This window comes from Podarcis melisellensis (assembly GCF_964234715.1).
Source record: "Podarcis melisellensis genome assembly, chromosome: 4".
NCBI classification, from domain to species: Eukaryota; Metazoa; Chordata; class Lepidosauria; order Squamata; family Lacertidae; genus Podarcis; species Podarcis melisellensis.
The window spans coordinates 70,506,790-70,531,196 of NC_138531.1; the positions used below are offsets into that span (position 1 = coordinate 70,506,790).

General features: G+C 39.9%; 1 protein-coding gene across 1 annotated transcript in view; it reads right to left on the reverse strand.

Moving 5' to 3' along the window:
* The window catches only part of ZPLD1 (zona pellucida like domain containing 1), a 34,969-nt gene extending 17,656 nt beyond the window's left edge, over positions 1 to 17,313 (reverse strand). The window contains exons 1-4 of the mRNA XM_081907248.1: positions 17,264 to 17,313; positions 12,863 to 12,976; positions 4,310 to 4,530; positions 156 to 337 (exon numbers count right to left, since the gene is read on the reverse strand). Coding sequence (XP_081763374.1) covers positions 156 to 337; positions 4,310 to 4,530; positions 12,863 to 12,968 — 509 coding nt within the window. The 5' untranslated portion in view covers positions 12,969 to 12,976; positions 17,264 to 17,313. The remainder of the gene's footprint in view (positions 1 to 155; positions 338 to 4,309; positions 4,531 to 12,862; positions 12,977 to 17,263) is intronic.
* Between the last annotated feature and the right edge of the window lie 7,094 nt (positions 17,314 to 24,407).

The following is a 24,407-nucleotide window of genomic DNA, read 5'->3' on the forward strand; positions in this document are numbered from 1 at the left end:
CCAGAATCCATGCATTTCATCAGAAATCTGATATGTTCACAGGGCATATCGACCGTGCAAAGCTCCAGCCAGCTACTTTAATGACAATAAATACAGTGCAAAGGCTTCCTGATACACAGAACAATCACTTCTTGCAATATCATGCTCATACTTACGAAGCAAGTTGTGTATTATTGACCAGATATTCCAAGGGATAGCTGCAACTAAATTTATACAGAAGTCCTGGTAAATAGCTGATTATTGTGGGTGGATCTGGGGTGTCTATGTATCCCGAAACATTGCCTATCTGGACTGTTGATACATTGCCATAGGCATTAATTCCTGGAACTGAGGTTACCTAGTTGGATAAGGTCAGAAAACAGAATTATGGGGAGGCAATCTTATAAGAAAATAGAATTTTTAAAATAGTGAAGATATGACTGTTAAAGGTTAAGATATCATCCTTGTAAATTATTTGATGCACCACAACCTCTACATCAGGACGTAAGAAGCATCATGCTTGATCTTGCAAAAGGCCCACATAGTCCAGCATCCTATTCTCACAGTGAAGAACCATGGGAAGACTACAAGCAGTACCTGAGGGCAACGGTGCTCTCCACACTTGTGATTCCAGCACCTGGTGTTCGGAGGCATACAGTAAAGGTATAACCATCCTCCCATTCTGCTGTCCCACTGATGCTATGACAGATACAAATGGGAGCAATAGCTACCTACCATTTCTGTCAAATATATCAAAGTGATTTGTTGTGCAACCTTAGTCCAATCCATTAGTCTGCTCTGAAATAAGCCCCCACAATACTTTCACAGAACCCTGTACCCCCCAGAAAAGTGGGGGCAATATTCAGCAACTTCCAGTGGCAGGCATTTGAAGGAAATGGTGTTACCTTTAAATGTGATAACAACTGAGATATTTTCTTCCTTTTTACCAATAGCCACAATAGGGGCAGAGATCTCCCCTTTCCTAAGAATAAATGCTCCTAAGAATGACACTGCAGCATGATGCCAGAGGCATTCTGTCACAGGACTAAACTGCTCCAAGCAATCAAACTGCTACTTGAGGCAGTGCCAGACTTTCAATTCTTTTGGTAAAAGTACAGAGAAAGAGAGAAAAACCAGTGTCAGTATGCTAGAATAGGAACTGGGAGTTCAAATCCCCACTCATCCATGAAGCTCACTGGGAAAGCTTAGACCAATCACCAACTCTCACCCCAACTCACCTCAGAGGGTTGTACTGAGGATAATAAGGAGAGGGAGAAAACCCTCTTAGACCTAATGAAATGATAAATAATATAAAAAATAATGGAGCCCTCATCCAACTCATAGTGAAAGATAAGACCACCAACACTCCAAAATTCAGCTTCCTCCCCTCCTCTTTCATCTCAGTGTTGCCTGAATAGAATTCAGCAAGAAGGTGGATGGGAACCAAATTGGAATTAGTTGGTTCTGCCTGCCAGTGACTCTGGCTTCCCCTACTGTTGGTGCTTCTGCTTTCTGCCCTGTCAGTCCCATCGGGTACTAATAGAGACAGGGATATTTGGTCAGAACCAGTACATGCATGGTCACTCCCCCTAAACATTCTATGAACACATAAATAGGGCTAGCATCTGTTGAATAACCATACTCATCTAGAACTATCATTAATAATGTACTGGTAGCACGGTGTATATCTGGAAGACCATTGTATTATGGGGAGTTAGGTACGACTGTCTGCAAATTTCCCTTTTGGGTGCCATCAAAGTTGCGCAGGTGCAGAGCTTGATCTAGCACTTTTTGGTAGTTAAAACAGTGCAGTGTTGTAAAGCAGAGCTCTCTAAGAGTTAATCACAGCTTGTGAGAATCAGCACTTATTATAGCAAGGCCACCTGGCTGAAGGAGTGGGAGAGGTGGAGCCATATGTCCTTTAGAGACAGAGCTACATCCCCATGTGAGTCATAAGGCACAAAATCAGTTTGGGTGCTTTCAGTATTGAGCAGCATAGCATGGAGATATCTAGACTGCCTCATCCCTTTGTAGACTGCCATATGTTATGACTACTTCCCTAACCTTGTCAGACAAAAACTTAGACATGGTTATGGGAAGGTGACTCCAGGCAAAGGTGCTCAAGTGTCATCTGCACTCCCAGGTAATATGAGTCCCAAGCCCACCAAGGGTCAGAGGAATCTCAGTGCAGACCTTGCTGTCAACATTGATGCTGCACATATCACCTGTAAGGAGTTCAATCCATTGCCTGCCCAAGAAGTGTAAAGGATTTTCCAGCAGCAGATGGAGTTGTAAGATCTTGTATTTCCCCCTCTTCCTTTCCTCATCCTGTTAATAATACTTGTTAAAGAGAAACTTTGGTGGTCTACATTGTCCATCTGAATCCTTAAAAAAAAACTTGCCTTAGCCATCCAGAACTTTTGTCAGAACACAAAAGTCTTTGGTCTTGTTGGACTCCGCCCACTCTATTGTGTAGTCCACAACATCCCTACTGCCATGAATTACTACTGACTCTATTTATAGTCATTATGGCTGTTCTTTACACAAGTTCAAAACTAGAGATAAGCAAGATATGCTTACATGGAAGAAAATGGATGGCATGACCCAGCCCTTAGTCTTGCACACTAACGTCAGCCCTTTGCCGTGACACCCAAGTGTCAGAATATTTGCATATGCAAATAATAGAATTTTCATTTCAATTAGCTTTCTTATAAACCATTTAATTGTCCCCTCTCAGTTATACATCTTCTGCAGTGAACTCCAGCTCACAAAGCATTTGACCTTGTACTGCTTCACTTGATGCTATATCATTATCATTATTGCAAGAAAAGCACTGGAATTGCTAGAATTCTTTGAATGGCCAGCTAAGGAATGAAGAACTCATTGACTTTGATCCTATCTATCCAGCTGTCAGTTTGTGAGCTCAGTTCAGAGAAGAGACGTAGCAGGTAGAGAAGCACAGTGTCAAAGTACTTCCCGTGACAACCATCATTAGATGCAGGCAAGATTTCAGCACAAGGATCAGGTTCACATAGCTCAGGTATGCACATAATTCCTCTTCTAATCTACCATCCTCCCAGAATATTTTCAGATATTATATAATAATACTAGGCATTAAATAAACATATATAAATAAATAAAATATAAATAAAAAGCCACAAAGGCGCTATCTCTGTGCCTACTCACAACTCCAACATTTACTGGATGAAAAACATGAGGGTACAGTGTAGGGATCAGATGGGATTACCATGAGGAATTATAAAATATACATCAAGCCATCGTGTCCACGATGAAAGCATTGTGTTGACTGGGTTTGATATATTGGCAATAATTTCTGATTAAATCCCATAAGATTCTACATCCATGCCCTCTTCATGCCCTTTTGACTCTACTGCCCATTTCTCTCTCCTCACATGTCACGTACACAGCAGTTGCTTCGCCAGGCAGGCATCCTGGGCCATAAAGATAGTGGGCAAGTTACTTTGATGTCGTTTTCTTATATATTGTACAGAAGGAATGTGACTAAGCCATCACACTCCAAGTTTCCTCTCCAGATCCATCTCACTGGATGCTAGTTGTGGGGATGGGAATACCCAGAGTGAAATGCCACGTTTTGTGTTTTTACATGACACCACAAGAGAAGAGGGGATGAGGAGATGCTTCTTACACCGGCAGCTACACATTTCCCTATGCTTAGTTCCACCTTCAGAAATGATGAGGGTGGTGCAAACAGTCCCATTATCACAAAACATCACAGCAAATGTGTTGGCTCATTTACAACTAAACATTTTATTCAGAAGTGGAAGAGTAAGACTTAAGATTGTAGCAATAACTGCATACCAATCTTCAAAAAAAAATGAGCTGCTCATTCTTAAACTTCAGGCATTTGTATTTGCAAATTGCACCCCTCACTTGTGCGGTATGCTCTATTTCATACTTCATCTCTCTCTCTCTTTTTAGCAATGAAATGTAACCAAGTATGATCTGCCAGTTTTTGTTTCCTCCCGTTTCTTATTTTTCCAAGCTCAATGCATCAGTTTGCAATTAAAAATAAAATAAAATTTCACATTAACAATTATCAGCGTTTCACTGCAAACTTCTTCTAATATACACACCTTTAATGAAATTTTGCCTAATACACACATTTTTGCAAACAAAATGCATTTTTGTCTGGTGTTTTTACTAATTCACGAAATTCAGAGAAGTGTGGCTTTCAAAGAATAGCATATTGTTTGGGGAGCTGGGAGTTAGTTACATTCAAACTAAAATGCAAACTGAACTGAAATTCTTCTCCATCTCACTGTGTAGCCTCAAAAGAATTTCATCTTACCATTAAAGCATTCCCACATGCCTCCAAAGTGCTGAGATTGATTATGAAAATGACCACCGCTGGAAATGTGTTGTTGTTTATAAATCCCCTACAGTGGGAGTCCCCGTGTTTCCCATTTAATGCCAGATCCGTTTCAGAATAACCAGAAAAAAGGACAGTGCAAAAATTAATCTTCATAGTAATTGCCTGTACTCCACAGTAGACACTGATATCTCGTTCCGCTGAAATGAAAAGTGAAGGGGGGAACACATCGAAGTTATTGAAATATTTTTATATATATTTATATCTTGTGATCTAAAAACAAAGCAATTCATGTGGAAACAAATGGACCGTCTTTGACAAAGAGTTCCCATTAAGGGTCGGTACAAATAACTAAAGAGGTTATGCTGTGCACCAGTGATGTACACAAGGTAATTTGACTGCCTTGGGTGGCAGAATTCACTAGGGTAGCAGCTCCCAATGTCCATCTTTCTTTCTCCCTTGTTCCTGATATAGATCTTCCCTCATCCCTTCTTCCCTGTCAGGGAGGGGCATGACACTCTTGGGTCCACTTCAGGTTCCAAAATGACTTGGGCCAGCCCTGGTGTACATCACATCCAAAAACAGCAATACATAGCAGACAATTTATTAGGATCAGCTGACAGTCATGGAATACAGTGGATGCTCAGGTTGCGAACGTAATCCGTGTGGGAGGCATGTTCACAACCTGCAGCGCTGCGTCTGCGCACGCGCGGATTGCGATTCGGCACTTCTGCACATGTGCAAAGCGCGATTTAGTGGTTTTGACATGCACGAGCTCAAAACCCAGAAGTAACCCGTTCCAGTACTTCTGGGTTTCACAGCGTCCGTAACCCGAAAACACGCAACCTGAAGCTTCTGTAACCCGAGGTATGACTGTAAATATTTAGAGAATAAGCATGTAGAAAACCCTAGGCTTTAACAAAAGATCTTCAGCCTGCTGAAACTGGCTTTTAGAAATGCAAACAATCTTGCAAGGAAAATATTACCATACAAGCCACGGCTTTGAAGTAGGAACCCTACCAAAGGAAAGGCCTAATAATTTCCCTCATTCTCTGACTTCCTCTATGCTAATCTGTCATAAACAGGGGAAAACATGAAAGCCTCCTTATCATCACATTCAATGGCAAGCACAAGGATGGTCCACCGATTTCCCTGTTGCCCCAGCTGATTACATCATTGTACCTTCTCTGGGAAAAAAAAGTCCTGACGCTACCTTTCCCTGTGTTCTCTGTCCAATACACCGCTCTCTTAGACCCTAACCAACTACAACACTGTAAAAGTTGGAATTCAAAGCAAAGACCCATTGGTTTATCTTAATACCTTAGGAGCATCACATGGTACTTCATGCATGATAGGATAGCAACTAGAATACACACAGGCACACACGATACCTTGCCTGCCTTGTGACTTTGTTTTACCATTTTTGTACATCCTTCATTTGTGGAAAGGAACAAGAGACTCTCCCTCTCAGACATATTCAGGGCCTTTTCCCCCTCAGGGGATGAGCATGGTGAACATGCAAATGAACCCCAAAAAGCTTTAATGTGGCAATAAATTGATACCACTCGTATTTTGCATATCATATTCCATTCCAAGGTCCATGCAAAACAGCAGACATTTAATGCAGCATTACATGAACAAAAGGTTAGGTGTAGAAGAATCATAATGAAAAAGCTGGCTTCATTAAATGAGGCATTCAAAGCTTTCAAGCAACTCGAAATGATGTAGTATATGCACTTTTTAAATCTTGCGAGGAACCATTATGCAGCCTTTACACAAAAATTAGCCCTTGGAAACAATATTTCTTCTCACATTTTGCTCGCTGATATTCTCATTTAATGTAGGATGCAGATGAGCAAGTATTCTGAGCACCCAATTCATTTGGCTCCAGAAGTGTACACAGCAGCTATTAATAGCAATTTAGAATTCCAAGCAGCACAGTGGAATAGGTAGGTGATAGAAAACGATATGCACATTATTAGGAACTATTAGAAAAGGTAAAAGAAAATAAATCAGCAAATGCTATGAAAATATTATAGTAATCCTTGGTTCCTCTATATTAATGCCTTAATCCTTATCAGTTTCACTTGAGAGCAGTGCCCACTAGTCATTATAGCTGTAATTTTAAGAATAACACTCAGCATTGCAGCCTTATTCAGAGAGAAAACATTGATATAAACACCTTTCTTTCTCCTCTGTGATCCCAATGCAAATGCACATTTGAATGTACATCCTGAGCTGAATGTCATGCTTCTCCAAGCAATGCCAGCTCTACCATTAGGCAGAGTGAAGTGGCTGCCTTAGGTGGCAGATACTGAGAAGCAGGGATAGGCAGCAAGACTCTGCTTACCCATAGCTTGGAAGCAGGAGCAAGGCAGCAAGGTTAAGCTTGTCCATAGCTGGGGCTGAGCTCTGTTAGGTGGCTCCTGCCAGCATCCAATGATTTGTCTGCTTTGCAGTTCAGCTGTGTTGCTCCAGCTCAGTCAAATGATATATGTCCAGTGTTAGAAACTGAGATATGAAAGCTAGGAGCTAAATGGCACCTTAAAGCTAGGTTATGGGCGCAACAACGGAATGTCTAGGCACGCTTTTTTAATAACAAGAATACAAAGCTGAAAAAGAATGAACTGCAACTAAAATATTATGTTCATTTTTCACATGGATTAGTCCTTCTGCCCACCCCCCAGATATTCTTAAGAGGGTCTGTTGTACAGTCTGCAGAGAGTAGCTGGGCGTGGGGAGGCAGAAAAAGGTCCTCCTTCCACTCTGCAGTTTCAACCTGAAATCTTAGGTGCAGTACTGCACCCAGAGCTCAGAAACTGCTTGCGTTAATGAAATTCCCTGTCGCAAAATGCGCCTAGAACAATGGGAGTTTCAAACACTGTATATGTCCTGTCTCTTATTCCAGGTGTGGGAGCAAATGGCTGGAGTATCGTACTCTCATACTTTTGCCTTGTTTAAGAGCAAAGGATTATGCCAAGATTGTCCAAAGCATTCCAGAAACTAATCTACACTGGTCAGTTATGTTAAAAATGCATTATAAAAGTTTACACCAGACAGTGCTATAGAGCAGCAATCCATCATCAATGCAAAATTGCATTGAGAGCTATATGACGTTTTTTTATATAGGGTTTTTACAAATCAGTATAGATCCAGCCCAAATGTTCTATTGGTTGTGCACAAAATAAAATGTGCAACCAGTTCTCACATATACTATGCTTCATGTGCTTATCAAGGCCATTGACTTTTGGCTATTGGCTGAATGAGTGCTATAATGTTGCACTGCAGATTGTGCTCTGAGTTTCAGAGCAACTTGTTATACAGACGGCTTCTATTAAGCAGGGGAAATGTCAAAGCTGTGCACGTCTTCTGGGTTGCCAATACAGTTTGCACATGCTCAGTGGATACCAAGAATTTGAGCTTGTTTTTAAAGAATTCTCAAATGTGTATTTCCACTGAAGTATTGTCTTAAATGAACAGTGGAAGTCCTGCTGAAAAGTAAGATGACTGAAAATATCTTAAAATGCATTGAAATCCTGGATATATTTATGACTCCAGTTGTAAACATAATACATCATAATCAAGAGCCAACCACTGCAGTGTTAGAGCAATGTTCAGTGCCCGTAAGATGGGGTAAATATTGTTGAACATAGCGGAGCCTTTGTTAATTCTTTACACGTTGTAATTATTCTTTGTGCTCCACTGCATGGATCATTAATTTAAATAAAGGGGAAGTTATTAGATCTTCTTAATGATTTAGCACTCTTAAAGTGCCGGAAAACTGTTAGTTATTACCACTAGGACTGCCAGGATGAATTGTCGTGCTACATTTTTGACAACATAAGGAGACTTGAATGTCTAAAGTAAATGTACTGCTCCTTCTACATATTGCATGAAATGGCAATTGTCTCTAGATCAGCTTCATAATGGGTTTCTGTGGGAGGTAGTATCAATCCTAGAATCCATTCTTACAATACCCTAAAGGAAGGAGCAATAACTCAGTGGCACAGCACATAGTTTTTATGCAAGAGCTGCCAGGTTCACTCCCTGGCACCTGCAGTTAAAAGAATTAGATATCAGAAAGGTTAAGGAGAGCTGTGCCTAAGACCCTGGAGAGTGACTGCCAGTCAGAGTAGACATTGCTGGTTGGTCTGAACAACTATCTGGCTCAGCATCATACTGTTATGGGTTTTTTAGAGGGGGGCAGATTGTGCTAAACTCCTGGTGTCATATCCTCCTCCTAATTCCTGGATTTAGTAAAAGTTAGAATTAATCAGCGTTTGATTAAACTTTGCCAAAAATGGAAATCCGCTGGCTAATGAGTCAAGCCAGTTCAGCAGACAAAGGCTAGTGATAACCCATTAAAGAAACCATCAGAGGGCAGGATTGCCAGGCAAAGGGGAGTTGGGCTCCTTCTTTGCTAGGTGCTAGTGGGCAGAAGCAAAGGCAAGGTTTAGGGTTTCAACTTAGAATATTGTGGCTGGGGGAAGTCTATGCAGTTAGCAGTGAGAAAGAGACAGATGGGCAGAACTCCATGTGAGCTGGAACTAAGAGACACAGAGAGTGGCTTTTTGCTGTCATTTGAAACCAATTCTACCCTTAAAGGGGAAACCAGACCCTCACAGGATGTGCATGCTCTGCAATTCCTCCATCTAGGTGCAGGTTGTATATGTGTGCAAATAAAACCATATATCATGAAGACACTACAGTCTCTGCTATGCCTAATTTCTGAAGGAAACACAAACCATGGCTAAGCACCTGAAACCCCTTGAATCTCACCCTGCTCATAGAGATTGGGGTGGCATGCGACAATATGTTCTTATGTACCTACACAGTGCAATAGACTAAAATATCACCAACAATAAATGGAAATGCAGGATAGATTTAAATGCATTAATCCCGTTCAGATATTTGATCTGTCTATATAAGGTAGTGAATGAGTAAGTATCAGGATTGTGCTCACAGGCCAGCTTTCAAGTGTCATCCACTCAGGGTTTCCATCTCAGTTGCAGCCAGCAGGGTGGTGTGGGGTTTCTCACCTGGTTTTCCAATTCTACATATTGCTGTCCATTACTGAGAGGGAGAAGGAGCGGGGCAAGACAACATGGAGTTCAGTGTGGTGCAAGCGCAGCAGCAACAACATCATCAGATTCGCTGCACCACTGTGACTGCACTACACTGAGCATTCTGCTGACTTACCTATCTCCCTTTCAGTAACCAGCAGAGACACATGGTGTGTTGAAGAAGAGAAGAAGAAGAGTTTGGATTTGATATCCTGCTTTATCACTACCCTAAGGAGTCTTAAAGCGGCTGACAATCTCCTTTTCCCTTCCTCCCCCACAACAAACACTCTGTGAGGTGAGTGAGGCTGAGAGACTTCAGAGAAGTGTGACTAGCCCAAGGTCACCCAGCAGCTGCATGTGGAGGAACCAGGTTCACCGATTACAAGTCCACCACTCTTAACCACTACACCACACTGGCTCTCTCTCTTAAAGCCAAGTAAGCAATGCCACAATGCCCACCCTGACTGTCCAGCTGCTACTGCCAGGTCAGAAAACTTGAGGAACTGCTGCCAATCAGTGTAGATATTACTGAACTGGATTGACCAATAACCTGACTAGATATGAGGTAACTTCCTATGTTCATGATAATTCAAAGGTTACAGCATGATGGAAGGATAGTCCATAAGTGTTTGGAATCCCCAAGCATACCCTATGTATCACTATTGCTAATTTGAAGATAAAAATTAATCACCAGTATTATTGTCCCTTTAATTGAATCAATAAAGTTGTAGAAGCATGATTGAACTATATTTTTTGTGACGCATTAAATCACCAGCGGAAACATTAGGTGAAGTCTAGAATCAGCTTTATTTTTACAGTCTTTCCAAATGCAACCCGTGGTGGCAAATTAGCTGCTGATCCCTTTGTGGGCTCGGCAGTAACTGTGACCACTTGTTCAAAATAAAGATCTGGGATTATCTATAGGCAATAAATGCCAATTTTGGCAGACACCTTCCTAAAAGCTGGCTACCACTAACAAAATAAGCATGAAGAAGTTGGTGTAACACTTCTGAAAACATAAGGAAATAACTCACAATGCTGTGTTCATAATGTTATTGCACAATGTTTGTTCCAGTTTCCTATTTGTAATCATGGAGTTGGTTCCAGGATAACTAGCCAATGTGGTACTCTCCAGGTATTTTGGACTACAGCTACCATCAGTCCAGCTAGAATAGCCAATGATGATAGATTATGGGAGTTGTTTTCTCCAGCCCCTTTCTATATCTTTAGTGAGATCCTCATTACATACTAAACAAAATATTGAGCTGCAGGCAGAAGTCTCATCAAATAAGTGAAAAAGCAGGGGAAGAATGCCCTATCTCCAATCATACTTCAAGAGTGACTCACAGGTATACTCTTGTGTTGCTACCACTTCTGGTGAAAACAAATCAATAATGGGCCAGATTCAACCAGCCAGTCCTGGGTGGAAGCTAGCGGAAGAACTCCTGCTCATGCAATGGAACTTTATTCACCCTCTCCTCCTTCCAGAAACACCATTTCTCTCCATCTTTTCTGGAGGATCAGGTGAACCCTCAGAACAGCATGCAGAGGTAGGAGATGAGAGATCACTCCTTCAGGAAAGCAAAAATACTTGCACCATCAGAACAATCTCCTTGTGTTGAACACCAATATTTATTACCCCTCCAGAAGGAGTTAGTGCATAACATGTTAACCTTTGAGGGAAAGGAAGGGGTGCAGTACAAGTCCTAAATGTTAGTAAATTGCCCACAAAACACCACAGGATATTAAGTGGTTCCTTTTTAACCCACCCTAAAACTGCAATTGATACAAGAAAACAACTCTTTCAGAACTGCAGCAGGATTCATGGTCTCAAAGGGTGCAAACGTAGGTGGAAATTTCAACCAATTCTATCACAAATAATTAAAAAGTTATAGAAACTTATTTTTTTAAAAAAATCAGATGCAAATCTGACCTTTGAGGGGAGGGTCTTCCATTGAAAATGCCCTAGCAACATAACCACAAAGTAGGGGCCCCCCAAAGCAAGGCCTGCAATGAAGACCTGGATGAATGGTCCTTCAAATATTCATCTCCAAATCTCTTCAAAGGTAAGCTTAGAAACATATTGATAACCTACACCGATCTTTTAATATGTGTTGAATATAGCATTTTCTGTTAACAACTTTGTCACTGTATTCTGGAGCAGTTTACATTTCTGAACACTTTTCAGAGTCAACCAGAGTGCAGTGCATTACTCTAGTCACGTTCCAAGAGCATCTTCCTGGTTCAGCCTCATCCAGACAAGAATGCTACTGGAACACTTCTGCCTACCATGGTGCATAGAGCTCAGTGGGCATCAATCACAATCAAACATTCTGTCTACAGAGACCAATATCTACATAATCTGGACTCTATTTTCATACTTAGTTTGATAAAGGAAAAAGCATTAGGAACTGGCTGCTTTGAAAAGAGATAAGGAGGAGGAGAAGAAAAAACTATTCCTATTTACATAACGTAATAGAAGAATCAGAAACACATCTGTTTCATACATACTAAAGGCAACTACCTGCGTTGTACTTTTTGGTAAGATCCAGTGCCGGAACTCACCATGAACACCTCCCTTGTTCTCTTATAATGGCAATGATGCCAACCTGAGAGGTGCTGGAACTGAGTTCCAGTGAGTTACAGCTGAAAAAAGCCCTGATAAGATCTATTACTTTCACTAAAGCAAAGGAAGCAAATCTCTAGCAAGGGTCTAATCTGTTCAATGCTCTAATCTCTCCCCAAACCACAATCTTCACTTGTCCTGCTCTGTGTCCTTCCTGAGTGCTTTTGTCTGGTTAGAATGTGTCCTTGAACAGTGACAAGGACCTCCTTCTGCGCTGTGCATATAAAGCAGTATCATACCAGTTTGGGCTACCCACCCCCAACACAAAAATCATGGAAACTGTAGTTTGCTAACTATAGTCAACGTGAACAGGTGGGTTTAGTTTTTTTTGGGGGGGGGGTTAGGATTAAATAGCAGCCATGGGGAAATCAAATTCAGGTCGAAATCCTGATAGGGCTGGGTGACATTTTGGCACACACATTCCTCTGCTACAATCCCAATCCATATCAGGGAGGTGGCACATTAGGTATTTATAAAAAATAAAAATAAACCTTGCTTGAATGATGCCATATCTTGTTTGGGCCTAAGGAAATCGCTTCCTATACTTCTAGAAAGAAAGAAAATCCATTTTAAATATTGTCAACAGCAATCTGCGCAAGTATTCTGCGCATAGTGAATTAATGCACAAAAGCAGCCTTCATGAAAGAGGATGAAACCCTGTTGTTATTATGGGTAGCTGCGCCCATGGGCAGCAAGCTCTGTGCTGCTTCAGAGGAATTTCACTCACCATTAGTTAGTTAATGAGGAGTTTGTTCCAAATGCTTCGTTTACTTTAAAGCTTTGTAGTCTCTACAAACAAGCTAACAAAGGACTTATAATTAATATGTTTCAATTAACACTTACCAGGAAACCTGCTGTGGAGGTTGGCATCACAGTTGTATCCATTGAACTGCGCGGTCACTGTGAGAAACTTTGCAGTCAGCAGGAGCAGCAACCATGCTCGTTCCATTGTAAAACCTAAGGAAAACATGAGGCGATTATTCTGTGTCCCCATTTACTGTACTGCACCAGAGATACTTATTGTGATTGTTTCGTGATCATTGGATCAGGTCTGAAATAACAAGGATCCGCTGTGAAGTTGACCATCTTGCCTGATTTTAAAGCAACAGGTCTATGGATGAAAGAATGGCTGATCAACAAAGGCTCGCCAGGAGGAAACCCACCTCATGGCACAGAATGTCTCTGCTGGTGCTTACATCCCTGTGCCTAAATGAGAGGGCATTATTTTCATGCCTCTTGTATTCAGTTCATTGCGTTCTTTGTGCTCTGGCACAGCTTTGAACTCCTTTTCTTCCAAGGTTCTCCGCTGGGTTTTTGTGCTTAAACTATACATCACAGAGCCCCGTACTGTTTTCCCAGTTGGGTTTCAGGCTGTGAACCTAGGCAAGGGAAGAAGCCTGACAGAGCACAGTAAGACAACTTATGAGTACATATGTATAGGATTGCTTTGTAAGTGTGCTGGCTTCTGTGCCACATTGTGTGCACAATATCCAGGTAGGAGTCTCCTCATGCCGCTCAAAATAGATTGTTGGCATTAATAGCTTCTTCTAGTAACACAACATAGGAAGATGCATTAAATTGAGTCAGGCTACTGGTCTGCTCAGATGAGAATTATCTACACTGACTGGCAGCAGGTTACCAGGTTTCCAAACAGCAGTTTCCCAGACCTGCCAAATTCTAGGGAATGAACCTGGGAGTTTAAGTATGCAAAACTCCTGCTCTGCCGGGACCTTCTGTGTGCAAAGCATAGGAACATTGGAAGGTGCCCTTCTGGAGAATCAGATCATTGGCCCATGTAACTCAGTACCTTCAACAGTGACTGTAAGTGGCTCTCCAGAGTCTTGGGTTAGGGTCTCTCCCTGGAGATGCTGTACTACTGGACTACATCCCTCCCTCCTATAGGCAGCGATGGTGGTTGCTGCTGTTGTTTTAATTTACATACTGCTTACATGCCAAAATGTAAGCGTATGTTCTACTTGCCAGTATTTGACTATCATGGCTATGTATTATATTCTGCAGTTCCTTTTTGCTCACATTGAAGTCCTTCGGATTCAAAAGGGCCCTCTTGCTTTTGTTACATTTGTTTCTTTTTAGGTGGCACAAAAATTCAGGCTTCTCCAACTGCAAGATGTGCAACTGTGGCTATCATTTTTCTTCCTATATATTTTTGTCTGCTGTATCAATGGGATAAATGCTCATGTTCATTATCAGCAAGCTCTTTGGTTCTGTGATGGTGTATTATCAAAATAATATTGGAACAAATCTGTGGCGAGGCTTAGCGGTCAAAGCAATCGTTCCTACACCATTTAACAATCTGAAAAGTGGCGCTGAGCCACTGATCAAATATGAAGTACGACATTTGGGACATTTGTGCCAGCACCTATTGCTTTCCCTTCACTAAAGAATCTCCACTTTATTCAGTTGTATCCAATGATTATTCCAAAAAGCATATATTATAATGTGATAATAGCATTATAACCAGTTGGCTACCTAGCCTGTTTCGGAATCATATCACGACTCAATCAGAAAGAAGGCTGCTTATAAATACTCAAAAATACGTATAACCTGAAGTCTCTACATCTAATTGTGAGGTTTCAGTGTAACTAACTAGTATGAAAATATTTCAATTTTAGTGCAGTTCATTTCAATTCCAAGAATGAGAGGTGCAAGTAGATTCTTTGAAATATCTATTTGAAGGAGAGAATATAAATCCTTTCCTAATGGAATGAGACAGAAGCCTTGCCACAAATTTCAATAACCAGGATAGAAGTCCACTACACTCCCTCAAGTATTAACAGACACCAAATGCATGCAAGACAACCAGAAACTATTGAACTGTTCGTAGTTTTATAACCTGCTGAGTTATGCTCCTTTGGGATATTTAATAATAGGGAGAATCATTATTCTTTATATAATGATCATTACACAAACATTATTTAAGAATTTTACAAGGACAAAGAACTTTCTGAAAGAATAATAGCAAGATGCTTGGTATATTTAATCAGAATAAGTTCCACTGGGTTCAATAACACTTACTCCCACTTAAGTGTAGTTAGGACTGCAGCCTTGATTCCCTAGGTAATTTCACTTTGACCCTTTTCCAACACTGCATGTGATATGTTTATTTTTATAAATTAACTGCTAATAAGCGGCTTCTTTGGTTGCACACATCTACTCTTCAAAGAGCAAATGACACAATTTTCATAACAGCAGTGATTTTTAATTTTATTTTTTTAAAAGCTATGCATCTGTGACTCATGCTAATGAAACAATTTTTCTTCAATCTTGCACTGCAATTCTGTCTTCTAACTCCATTCTGAAAAATAAGTTGCCTCTGAATCTTGTGACACTTGTGAGTTCTGAGAGGGGAACCTATAACATTTTGGTGAGCATGTTGCTTAATGCATACAGATGGTCCCAGTATAATCCTCATGATCTCTGCAGAGCAAGATCTTCTCCCCACTGTCAGAAGGAACGTTCAGTTTCTTTCAGAGAAGTCAATCCATGAACTAGATAGATCAATGATCTGTCTCGGTAGAAGGCAGCTTCATGTTATAGGATATTCCCATATTCCAGATGTGAATGCAGATCAAAGTAAATATCATTTGGGTTTAATTAACCTGTATACGCTTGCAGAGGGTGGACTAGAGAACTTTTGTTATGAGGAAAGAATCAATATGGAATAATAAATAAATACTTTATTCAATTATGAAATTTTCTATCCTGTTGTATTCTCCAAAGAGACTGAAGGTGGCTAACAAGAGATAATAATTAAATTAAAACAGAACAAATCACAAAACAATAAACAACCAATTTAGCAACTTCCTCCAGCATACAAATATACATAGAGCTAATGCAATTAAAAATTTCAAAGCTAACCAAAGTTTTCACCAACCACCTAAGATAGGTACCATGGTGGGGCCTAATAGAGTTCACTCTGCAATGCATTCCATGGGGTAGATGGCAGAACAGAAAAGGTTGGTATCTTGAGTTGACACCAGCCTTGCCTCCCATGATAGAGGGATAAAACAAATAAGTGAACATATAAATATAAATTGTTCACATATGACTGAAGGTATTAGCAATTAGATAATCTTGTAGCTTCTCACTTCCAGCTTTAAAATAAAGGTAGTATCCCATTATCGCTTAGAAACATTCCTGATTTCATTTCTTCAGAAAAAGAAATTGCCTGAAAGAAAGTGCTATTTGGTTGCAGTATAATACAAGCTTATCTAATCCTGAAAAGTTATATATACACCTTTGGGTATATAAGGTTTCTGATATTTCATTAAGTAAGCACACAAAATGCCAGTAGAATCCTAAGCCTTTAAATTCACAATTCCCACAGTTTTTTTTTATTTAAAAACTCAGTGCGGGGAGGTAAATTTTATGATGAAATTGAAAACTGATTCCTTTATGTACTTTGACTCTCACTCAAAGAAACTTTGAAGTCATACTGGAAACAATTTTGGGAATCATCTAGTTGAGAGGAAAAAGGGAAAATATGTGCCATTCACTATAATACACCCTCAGATTGAGAGTAATAGTAAGTGGGATTGTATGCCCACTTTGGTTATCTTCAGAGGACGATGAAAACCTTCTCAGAATACATTTAACTATTAATGTCCGCATGCTGTTCTGAACTACATCGATAACAAAAAAAGGATTTTATTTCAAAGCCAATATATTTCTCAATCAGAAATGCATAGCCATTTTAGAGAAACAAAAATAATGTCCGGTCTTCATGCTAACAATTTGAGATTACTCTTCCAGTCATTGAATTAATCCCTTCAGTTGCAATGGAATCCTGATAAGAAATCTCCCTTATCTATCTTCCCCATTTGCATCTCTTACTGTGCGAACTTGCTAGACTGACACCATTAGCTGGGTGAGATTGTCTGTTCCGCTTCATGGAACCAATTGCAAAGTTTTGTGTTAGATCTACTTCACCATCCTAAGACAATTTCCTGTCCTAGTGCACTTCTCAGATCAAAAGAACAATGTGCAGCTGGATTTCAACAACTACAAACCAGGATAAAAAAAAATGAACACTTTCTCTCACCCTGGGACTTTGATAGAACTTTGCTTCTCCATGCCCATAATCAACGTCCAACAACTCAACAGGAGTTACCCATGAACCCTTAATGCCTGACAAAGGATACTTGGGGGGAATGTACACATCCATTGAGACTAACCGAAAAGATCTTGGACCATTTTTAAGTGGCTTACATGAAGGGCACTTACCCAAATCCCCTGTAGCTGTTGAGTCAGCTGTACTCCATGTATCCTGTGCTGCTGCATGTAATCAAGTGTTTAACATCACTGCCTAGCAGAACTTTTTCAGAAAATACTCCATCTCCTCTGATGGGGAAAGAGACACTCATTATGGAAATTCTTTTTAAAAGTATGTCTGGATATTAGATGGGAAAGGCTGCCAATTCTCAAAATGCTTAACAAGCCTGTTCATCACCAGACTGAAATCGGAGTAGTTTCTTTATGATGGCTTTTTCAGTTCTGTGTCCTTTTTTAAAAAAAAAAACTATGCTTTTGATCTTCAACTTTCCAGGGTAGAAATATTTCAAGAGGTCTGTGGGGGGTGAGCAATCAATCTGGAGATATTATTCTGTCATCAGCTCATTGAGGGAAAATCTTGTTTGCTCAAAAGAGAGAGAGAGAAGAGAAAAAAGAAAGCCTGGAGATAGCATCAGCCAGTTATCAGTGTTCTGTTGTGCTTTGTGAGAAATTTCTAACCCTTTTTCAATTGTGATCATACTCAAAACCAGAGAGCGAGAAACAGGGGGCAACACATTTCTTGTTGAGATAAAATGTGATATGTGATGTTGCTGTGAATGCAGTTGTCATCAGAATACAATTCACCAGCAAGGTATCTATCTATATACATACAAAACCAGCTGAACATAATGGAACAGATCAAGCAGCTAGAAACTGGGATACCAGAAGCTAGTGTTGACCAACATGCAGGGTGTGGTTGTTATATTATCCCGCTAAGTCTCTTGATCTTATTGGTTTGGCATGTTTGATCATTAATTTTAGAATAAGAAAAGGAAATGATGATAAATCTTCTCACTGCAGCCAAAGTGACCACCAGTAAAACCTTGGGAGAAAGGCTGCATCAATAACAGCATAGACATTAAAAAATGGAAAGATAATGTATGTAGTCAAATTAACAAATTTTATTAGAATGAGGAAAGGCAACAGCTTCTGTTGAAGTATGTATAAGTAAAAGACTGAGTAAAACCTAACTACTACCTCACTCAGTCAGTAGTTACAATGATTTCACTCAGCAGAGATACTGCCAAGTGGTAGAAGCTGGAATGCTGAAGAATTATTCACATTTTTAAGATCTCCAATTAAAGCCAAGGCAGGATCACTCTCTGCTTGAAAGGAATCAGCAATAGAATATTGCTTAAGCATCATAAACAAGTGTACTTAGGGCACCTTTTTATCCTTGGGTAGATTTACAGTATGTGAATCTTCTGATTTTATGATGTCATTAGTATAAAAATTTTCTTGCCTTTTGGTCTTTAGCGGAGGTTATTAAAAACATAAAATCATTTTACAACCTCAGTCGCTGTATCTTTCCATTAACAGTGACATGAAATGTGCCGCCCCATGAAGATCCCGATTGGCATTTGGAAAGCTTTTCCTCTGGCAGGAGCACAGCATAACCCCGGGTCCATTCTTCAAGATTACTTGGGTCTTCCATAAAACCATCAGCACAAAATCTACATTGCAATCTATGCCTCTCCATAGCCCTTCCTGGTGCACTAAAAACATATGCATGCAGTTATCACAGCATGCCTTCAAAAACGTAGGATGCTGGTCAGCATGTTGTCAGAAAGGAAAATTTGCTTAACAGTGAAATTTGAACTTTCAAATTACCTTGATTTTTATAGCTATTTTTTAAATACATCATATGATATTAACTCCATGTATACAAATAATAGCTTTTTATATAGGGACATGGTTCTCATTAAAATGTGAATCTACCTAATCAATACTTTCTGAAACAATATGTGAATGTAAACACAGCTGAATGTAATCCATCAACATTCACACCTCTCTGAATTTTGCAATGCAGTTTTCCCTCCAATTGATGTTTACAAAATGCCTATATTAGTGTAAAGTATGCATAAAATTATTAATGAAAATATAAATGCTTTATAATGGTAAATCATGTCCTCCCTAAAAGAGGGCACATGTTGCGGTGAGACCTGGAGACTGACCTCCTGTGTTGTGGATGGGTTGGATTGGTTGGCATAACACCCGATTGGTAGGTCCCTCGATGTTGGGTTCAATCTGGCCAATGGGGCACAGTCTAAACGGATCGAGGGACCTATATATACCCATGCACATGACCCAGAGCTTCCTCTTTCGGCTCATGCATTCGGAACACCCGCCCACCTCTCCCTACTTTTAGGGCATTGTGCGATTGACCTTGCTATGCCATCGTGTGTTGTCTGTCATTGGGACAGGGCATGGCAGGAATTTCCCCACTTGACTGATTGCCTGTAGCCATATGGGTTTTGTCTGCCGCATAGCAAATCGTCACAACTTGTAAGGTTGCGGACAGGCACTGGTTTAGGTGATAGGGATAGGAGAGTGGTCTCACCATCCCTATGTGAAGGGTATTCCGTTAAAGGAATCCAGGGACTCAATTGGTTTGGTCAACCCCTGAGAGGGGGTTGTGCCCGTGCCTGAGTCCAGGGGGCCATCTGGGTGGTGAACATAGTCTGTTCCCGGCTTTTCGCCTACCCAGGTGTTCGCCCTTGGCTGACCTATGCAGGTGCCCTGGATCAGGGCTGCTGCAAGGGTGCAGGGAGCTAGTCAAACCAGAGCCTATGCAACCACTCACCTTCTGTAATCAATAAAGTTGTGCTCTAAATTTTGCCAAAAAACAAAACTAAAATTTCAGTCAAGTGTGAATTTATTTAGAGGGAAGCTTGGGGAAACTGAGAAGATTTTACAAGTAAAATTATTTGACTGTTTGATTATTTGATTGTTGTTAGCCGCCCTGAGCCCGGCTTCGGCTGGGGAGGGCGGGATATAAATAAAATTTATTATTATTATTATTAAAGGGAGGGGGAAACCCATAACAACTTAATGGGAACTAAACACACCTAGTCAGCATAGACCAACTTAATGAGAACCTAGTCAGCACAGAATAATGACTGACTGCTGTACAGTGGACGGGGCAGATAAGTCTATCTATCTATCATCTATCTATCTATCTATCTATCTATCTATCTATCATCTAATCTATCTATCACATATCACTATTCAGTTTTAAAAAATCAGAGCAGTTTACAACAATCACACATAAAACTATACAATAAAAACCACATAAAAAATAAAATAAGAGAAAATAACTGTATCCATGGTTTAAAGGTGATCATACATATATTGGTGCACAGGGTTAAAATCACAGTTGCTTCACACACCCCTCATTCCTGTTACGCAGCCCTGTCAGGTTGTAAGCCATGGTTTGATTTAGGATTACGTCTAAACCTGGGCTCATGTTTTATTTCCATCAAGCAAATCTTAAGGAGTGAGCCAAGAACACCCATTGGATACAGCTTGTGGTTTAGAGAGAGACAAACTCATGGTAAAATCAGTATAAGCACACGACACGTTCGCCATTAAAGTGCTGTTCCAGGAAAAAATATACATGAGGAGTGTAAACAAACATTTAAAATGCAGTTTTTAAACTATAGTTAAGCTTAACTGTGGTTTGAAGTACTGTGCAAACCAGGCCTTTGTCATGCTTCATTAGAATAGAGCCAGTGAAAACAATCAGACTTGAGTCCCATTGATTTTAAAATTCAGACACCCTCTCAAGGGTCACACATTTGAATTTATGCCTTTGCTGAGGCACACAAATACCCAAATTCAATTTGTGAATGCAAAGTGGTCAATTTGTTGCAATGCCCTGAGTATTTGCAATGTATATTTAATGGAAGGGAATTATCTTTATTCATGAGCGCGGTCAGAGGGATTAGGTTTTCAAAGGTATGGGAATCTCTGCGAAGGTAATGAGCCTGCGTCCCTTTGCTCTCTTCGATTCATGTGAAACAATCTCATCTCTTCTGCCCCCAGACTCTGTAAGCTTGTTAGCCACTTGCCTTTTCATTCTAACTCTATTTATTAGCAGAGGAAGGATTTTGCTATGTAAAATATTCAACAGGGTTGATGGGGAGTCTTTAGACCTGTTCAGGACAATTGCAACCAGTTATTCAAGGCAGAACACATGTAAGCGTGAAATATTTCATGTACCACAGAAATGGAAAGCAAAAAAAAACCAAACCCAGACTTTACAAGATTCCTCATTACAAGTGACACTTCACTCCTTACAGACATATGCGTTTTTCAACATTTCACGCACCCAGCCTGTTATTTGAATGCTTACGACTGCACTTTATATCAAATGGATACCATAAATTCTGATGTTGGAAAGTACTCTTCCAGAAAACTTTACAGAAGATGAGTAAAACAAATATTTAAAACACTATTTTAAAAAAAGTATTTCTCTTTGGCAGTTTAGAATGTCATTTATTAGTATTCACTGCTTCACCTACTATATAATGCATGGGTTGCTGTGCTGTGTGTAATTTTCAAAGCAAACCAACAGAACATTTTGTTGGAGTAGGTAGAAGAGAAGGCAAAACAACATTACTGATGAGAGTAAAAAAAAAGTCTGGTTTGTTTATTAATGCCATTTAACTGATTCTGAAATTAGAAAGAAATAATGTATTCATAAAAGTTATATATGCAAATAAAATGTTAATCTGTTGATTAAAACAACAACATCTGATTTATAAACCAAAATACATTTCCCCAAACCAGGATACATTCCTCAAAAGAGATGAGACCATCTCAGCTGTGAGTCCTAGAAGACCCATTTCCTCCTAGCCTGGGAAGGCATGGCTCAGACTGACTCCAGCTACAAAAGCTGAGGCCACTGAACAGACTCTTGAGCCATTGTTGTCTTTATTGCCTTTATATCCTCTATTGTCGATCTTGTGATTTATGTGTGAATTGTTCATTTTGGATGTGTATTTTGAATGTTTTAGTCAGTGTGTTTTTTCTGGGGGTACGCAGGGGTATGCATACCCATAAACATTCTGTGAATCTAAGTTTGGTCTCATTGAGGGGCAATATTTCAATATGAGTAGTAAAATGAGAGCACCCATAAACATTTTGTTTTGGTTTTTTTAGTTACTGTTTATGACTTCTTTCGTTATGTTGTAGTTATGTATTTTTTCATGTTGTAAGCAACCTCAAGCATGGTTTGGACTGTGAAAAGATGACATACAAATAAAATTATGTATGTATGTATGCACGCATGTATGTGGTTTCAACATACTTAACTTGCAATTCTATGCCCACTTATTTGAGAGTCATTTGGGAGTTCCAATGAACACAATTTATCTTACCACTGAGTAAACATATACTCTACTTTGAGGGTTTTTGTTTTGTTTTTTACAATTAAGCAGTATATAAGTTTTATGAAACACAAACAAGCAAACAAACATACAGGACTGCACTGTTAAATGATCCTGGTCAAATGTCAATACTTTAAAAGTCCTATTGACTTTAGAGGAAGCGTTAGTGTGCTTCAAGCTATACACACTTGCTTATGAGTAAGTCCCACTGAACTCATTGAGACTTATTCCTCAGCACATATATATACACACACACACTGGAATAAGATTGCACTGTAAATCTCATCCACTGGAATTAATGGGACTTAAAGCTGCCTCATGGTTATGAACACTGGCAGAATGGGGTCTTCCTATAGTCTGTTCAAGCTTTGAGGGGTGTCATTATGCATTTTTAATTAGGACAGACCCACAACTATATCCAGGTAGGAAGTTGAGGCGTTTCTTGTTTTGTTTTGTTTTGTTACATCCTGTGCCAAAGTAACTTGGCCAGGCTTAGGTACACTTTGACTCAGGAAGAAAGCACCAGTTGCTGTTCTGCTTCAGCTAGCAAAATGCCTTGGGTCAGCCCTATATCTGGTTGCCCCTAGTTATTAAAAATTTGGCACTATCACTTAGCACTATTTTCAGATCTTAGCAGTGTTGTGTGTCTAAATGCTTTAAACAGTTTTAAAGGGTGAATATTTTCATCCTCACATAAGGCTCAGCGGGGGGAGCATTTCAAGCCTTGGGATAAAGAGAGCATTTTGATTTTGAAAAGTCACACTAAACTAATCTCTCTTGTCTAACAGCTGTGCCCTTCATCCTCTTTCACTTAAAGTCAACCATCACAGCCCCTTCTTTTGGCTGGGGTAACAAGCAGCCCATTAAAAACTTAGAGGCGTGGACAGATTCCCCCATTCAGATGGTTCCCAACACACTTGCAGGTGCTGAACAGCATCTCTTGTGTTTCTGAGAAAAAGCCAACACAGAGAGGATATTATTCTCTAAGTGGTTTCCTGGTTTCACATTTTCTGGAGTATAGTGTTAAGTTGCTGAAAGACTAATTCATTCATATGATTGGGAACCAGTTCGGCATTAGAATGTAGGATGAGTGAAGCAACAATTATTGGGATGAAAATTATGAGCAGTTTAGATTATACCTCAAAGAGTGATGCCTACATTTTTATGTTATATTGTGGTCATATCAAGGGGCCTTTATCATAAGCTTTTCTCTCATTCTTGAACCCTTGCATACATGAGTGGTCTCAAAAGCTACCATAAAGAGCACCATTATAAGTGCTGGAATGAGCAGGACAGCAGCAATGGAACTTTTCACATTTTCATCATTAATAACAAATGCTCTAGAGTATAGACATTAGCCTTCCATCCTTTCTTTACCCACTAATTCAACCATCTTCAAAGGATATTAGCAGGGTTTTGATGCTGAGTAAATATAGAGGAAAAACTAAGCCTGAATAGCCTCAAGACTGGAGTTTGTTGGACCTTCCAAAAATAATGTCCTTGATTCCAAGTAGAGTTTCATGTTCATGGTATAATCCACTCTAGCAGACGAGTTTAACAAAATTTACCAGCCCAGCCATCCACATATAGATATATTGTGAGGTGGCTATATAAAATGTATTCTGATTGATTTAAGTCCAGTGTCAATATGTGGCTGTCTGCCTGCCTGATCGTATCATATCGGTGTCTGTGTTCTTTGTGTCTTTCTGTATGTGATTGTGCATAAGCACTACAATAGTGTCTACTTTCAAATTATTATCTGCTCCATCAAGGGCCCAATCTGCCCTAGACATTTAAAGCAGCTCTATACCACTTTAAACTGCCATTGCTTCCTCTAAAGAATCCTGGGAACTGTAGTTTGTTAAGAGTGCTGAGAGTTCTTAGGAGAACCCAAGTTTCCTCACAGAACTACAATTCCCAGAGTT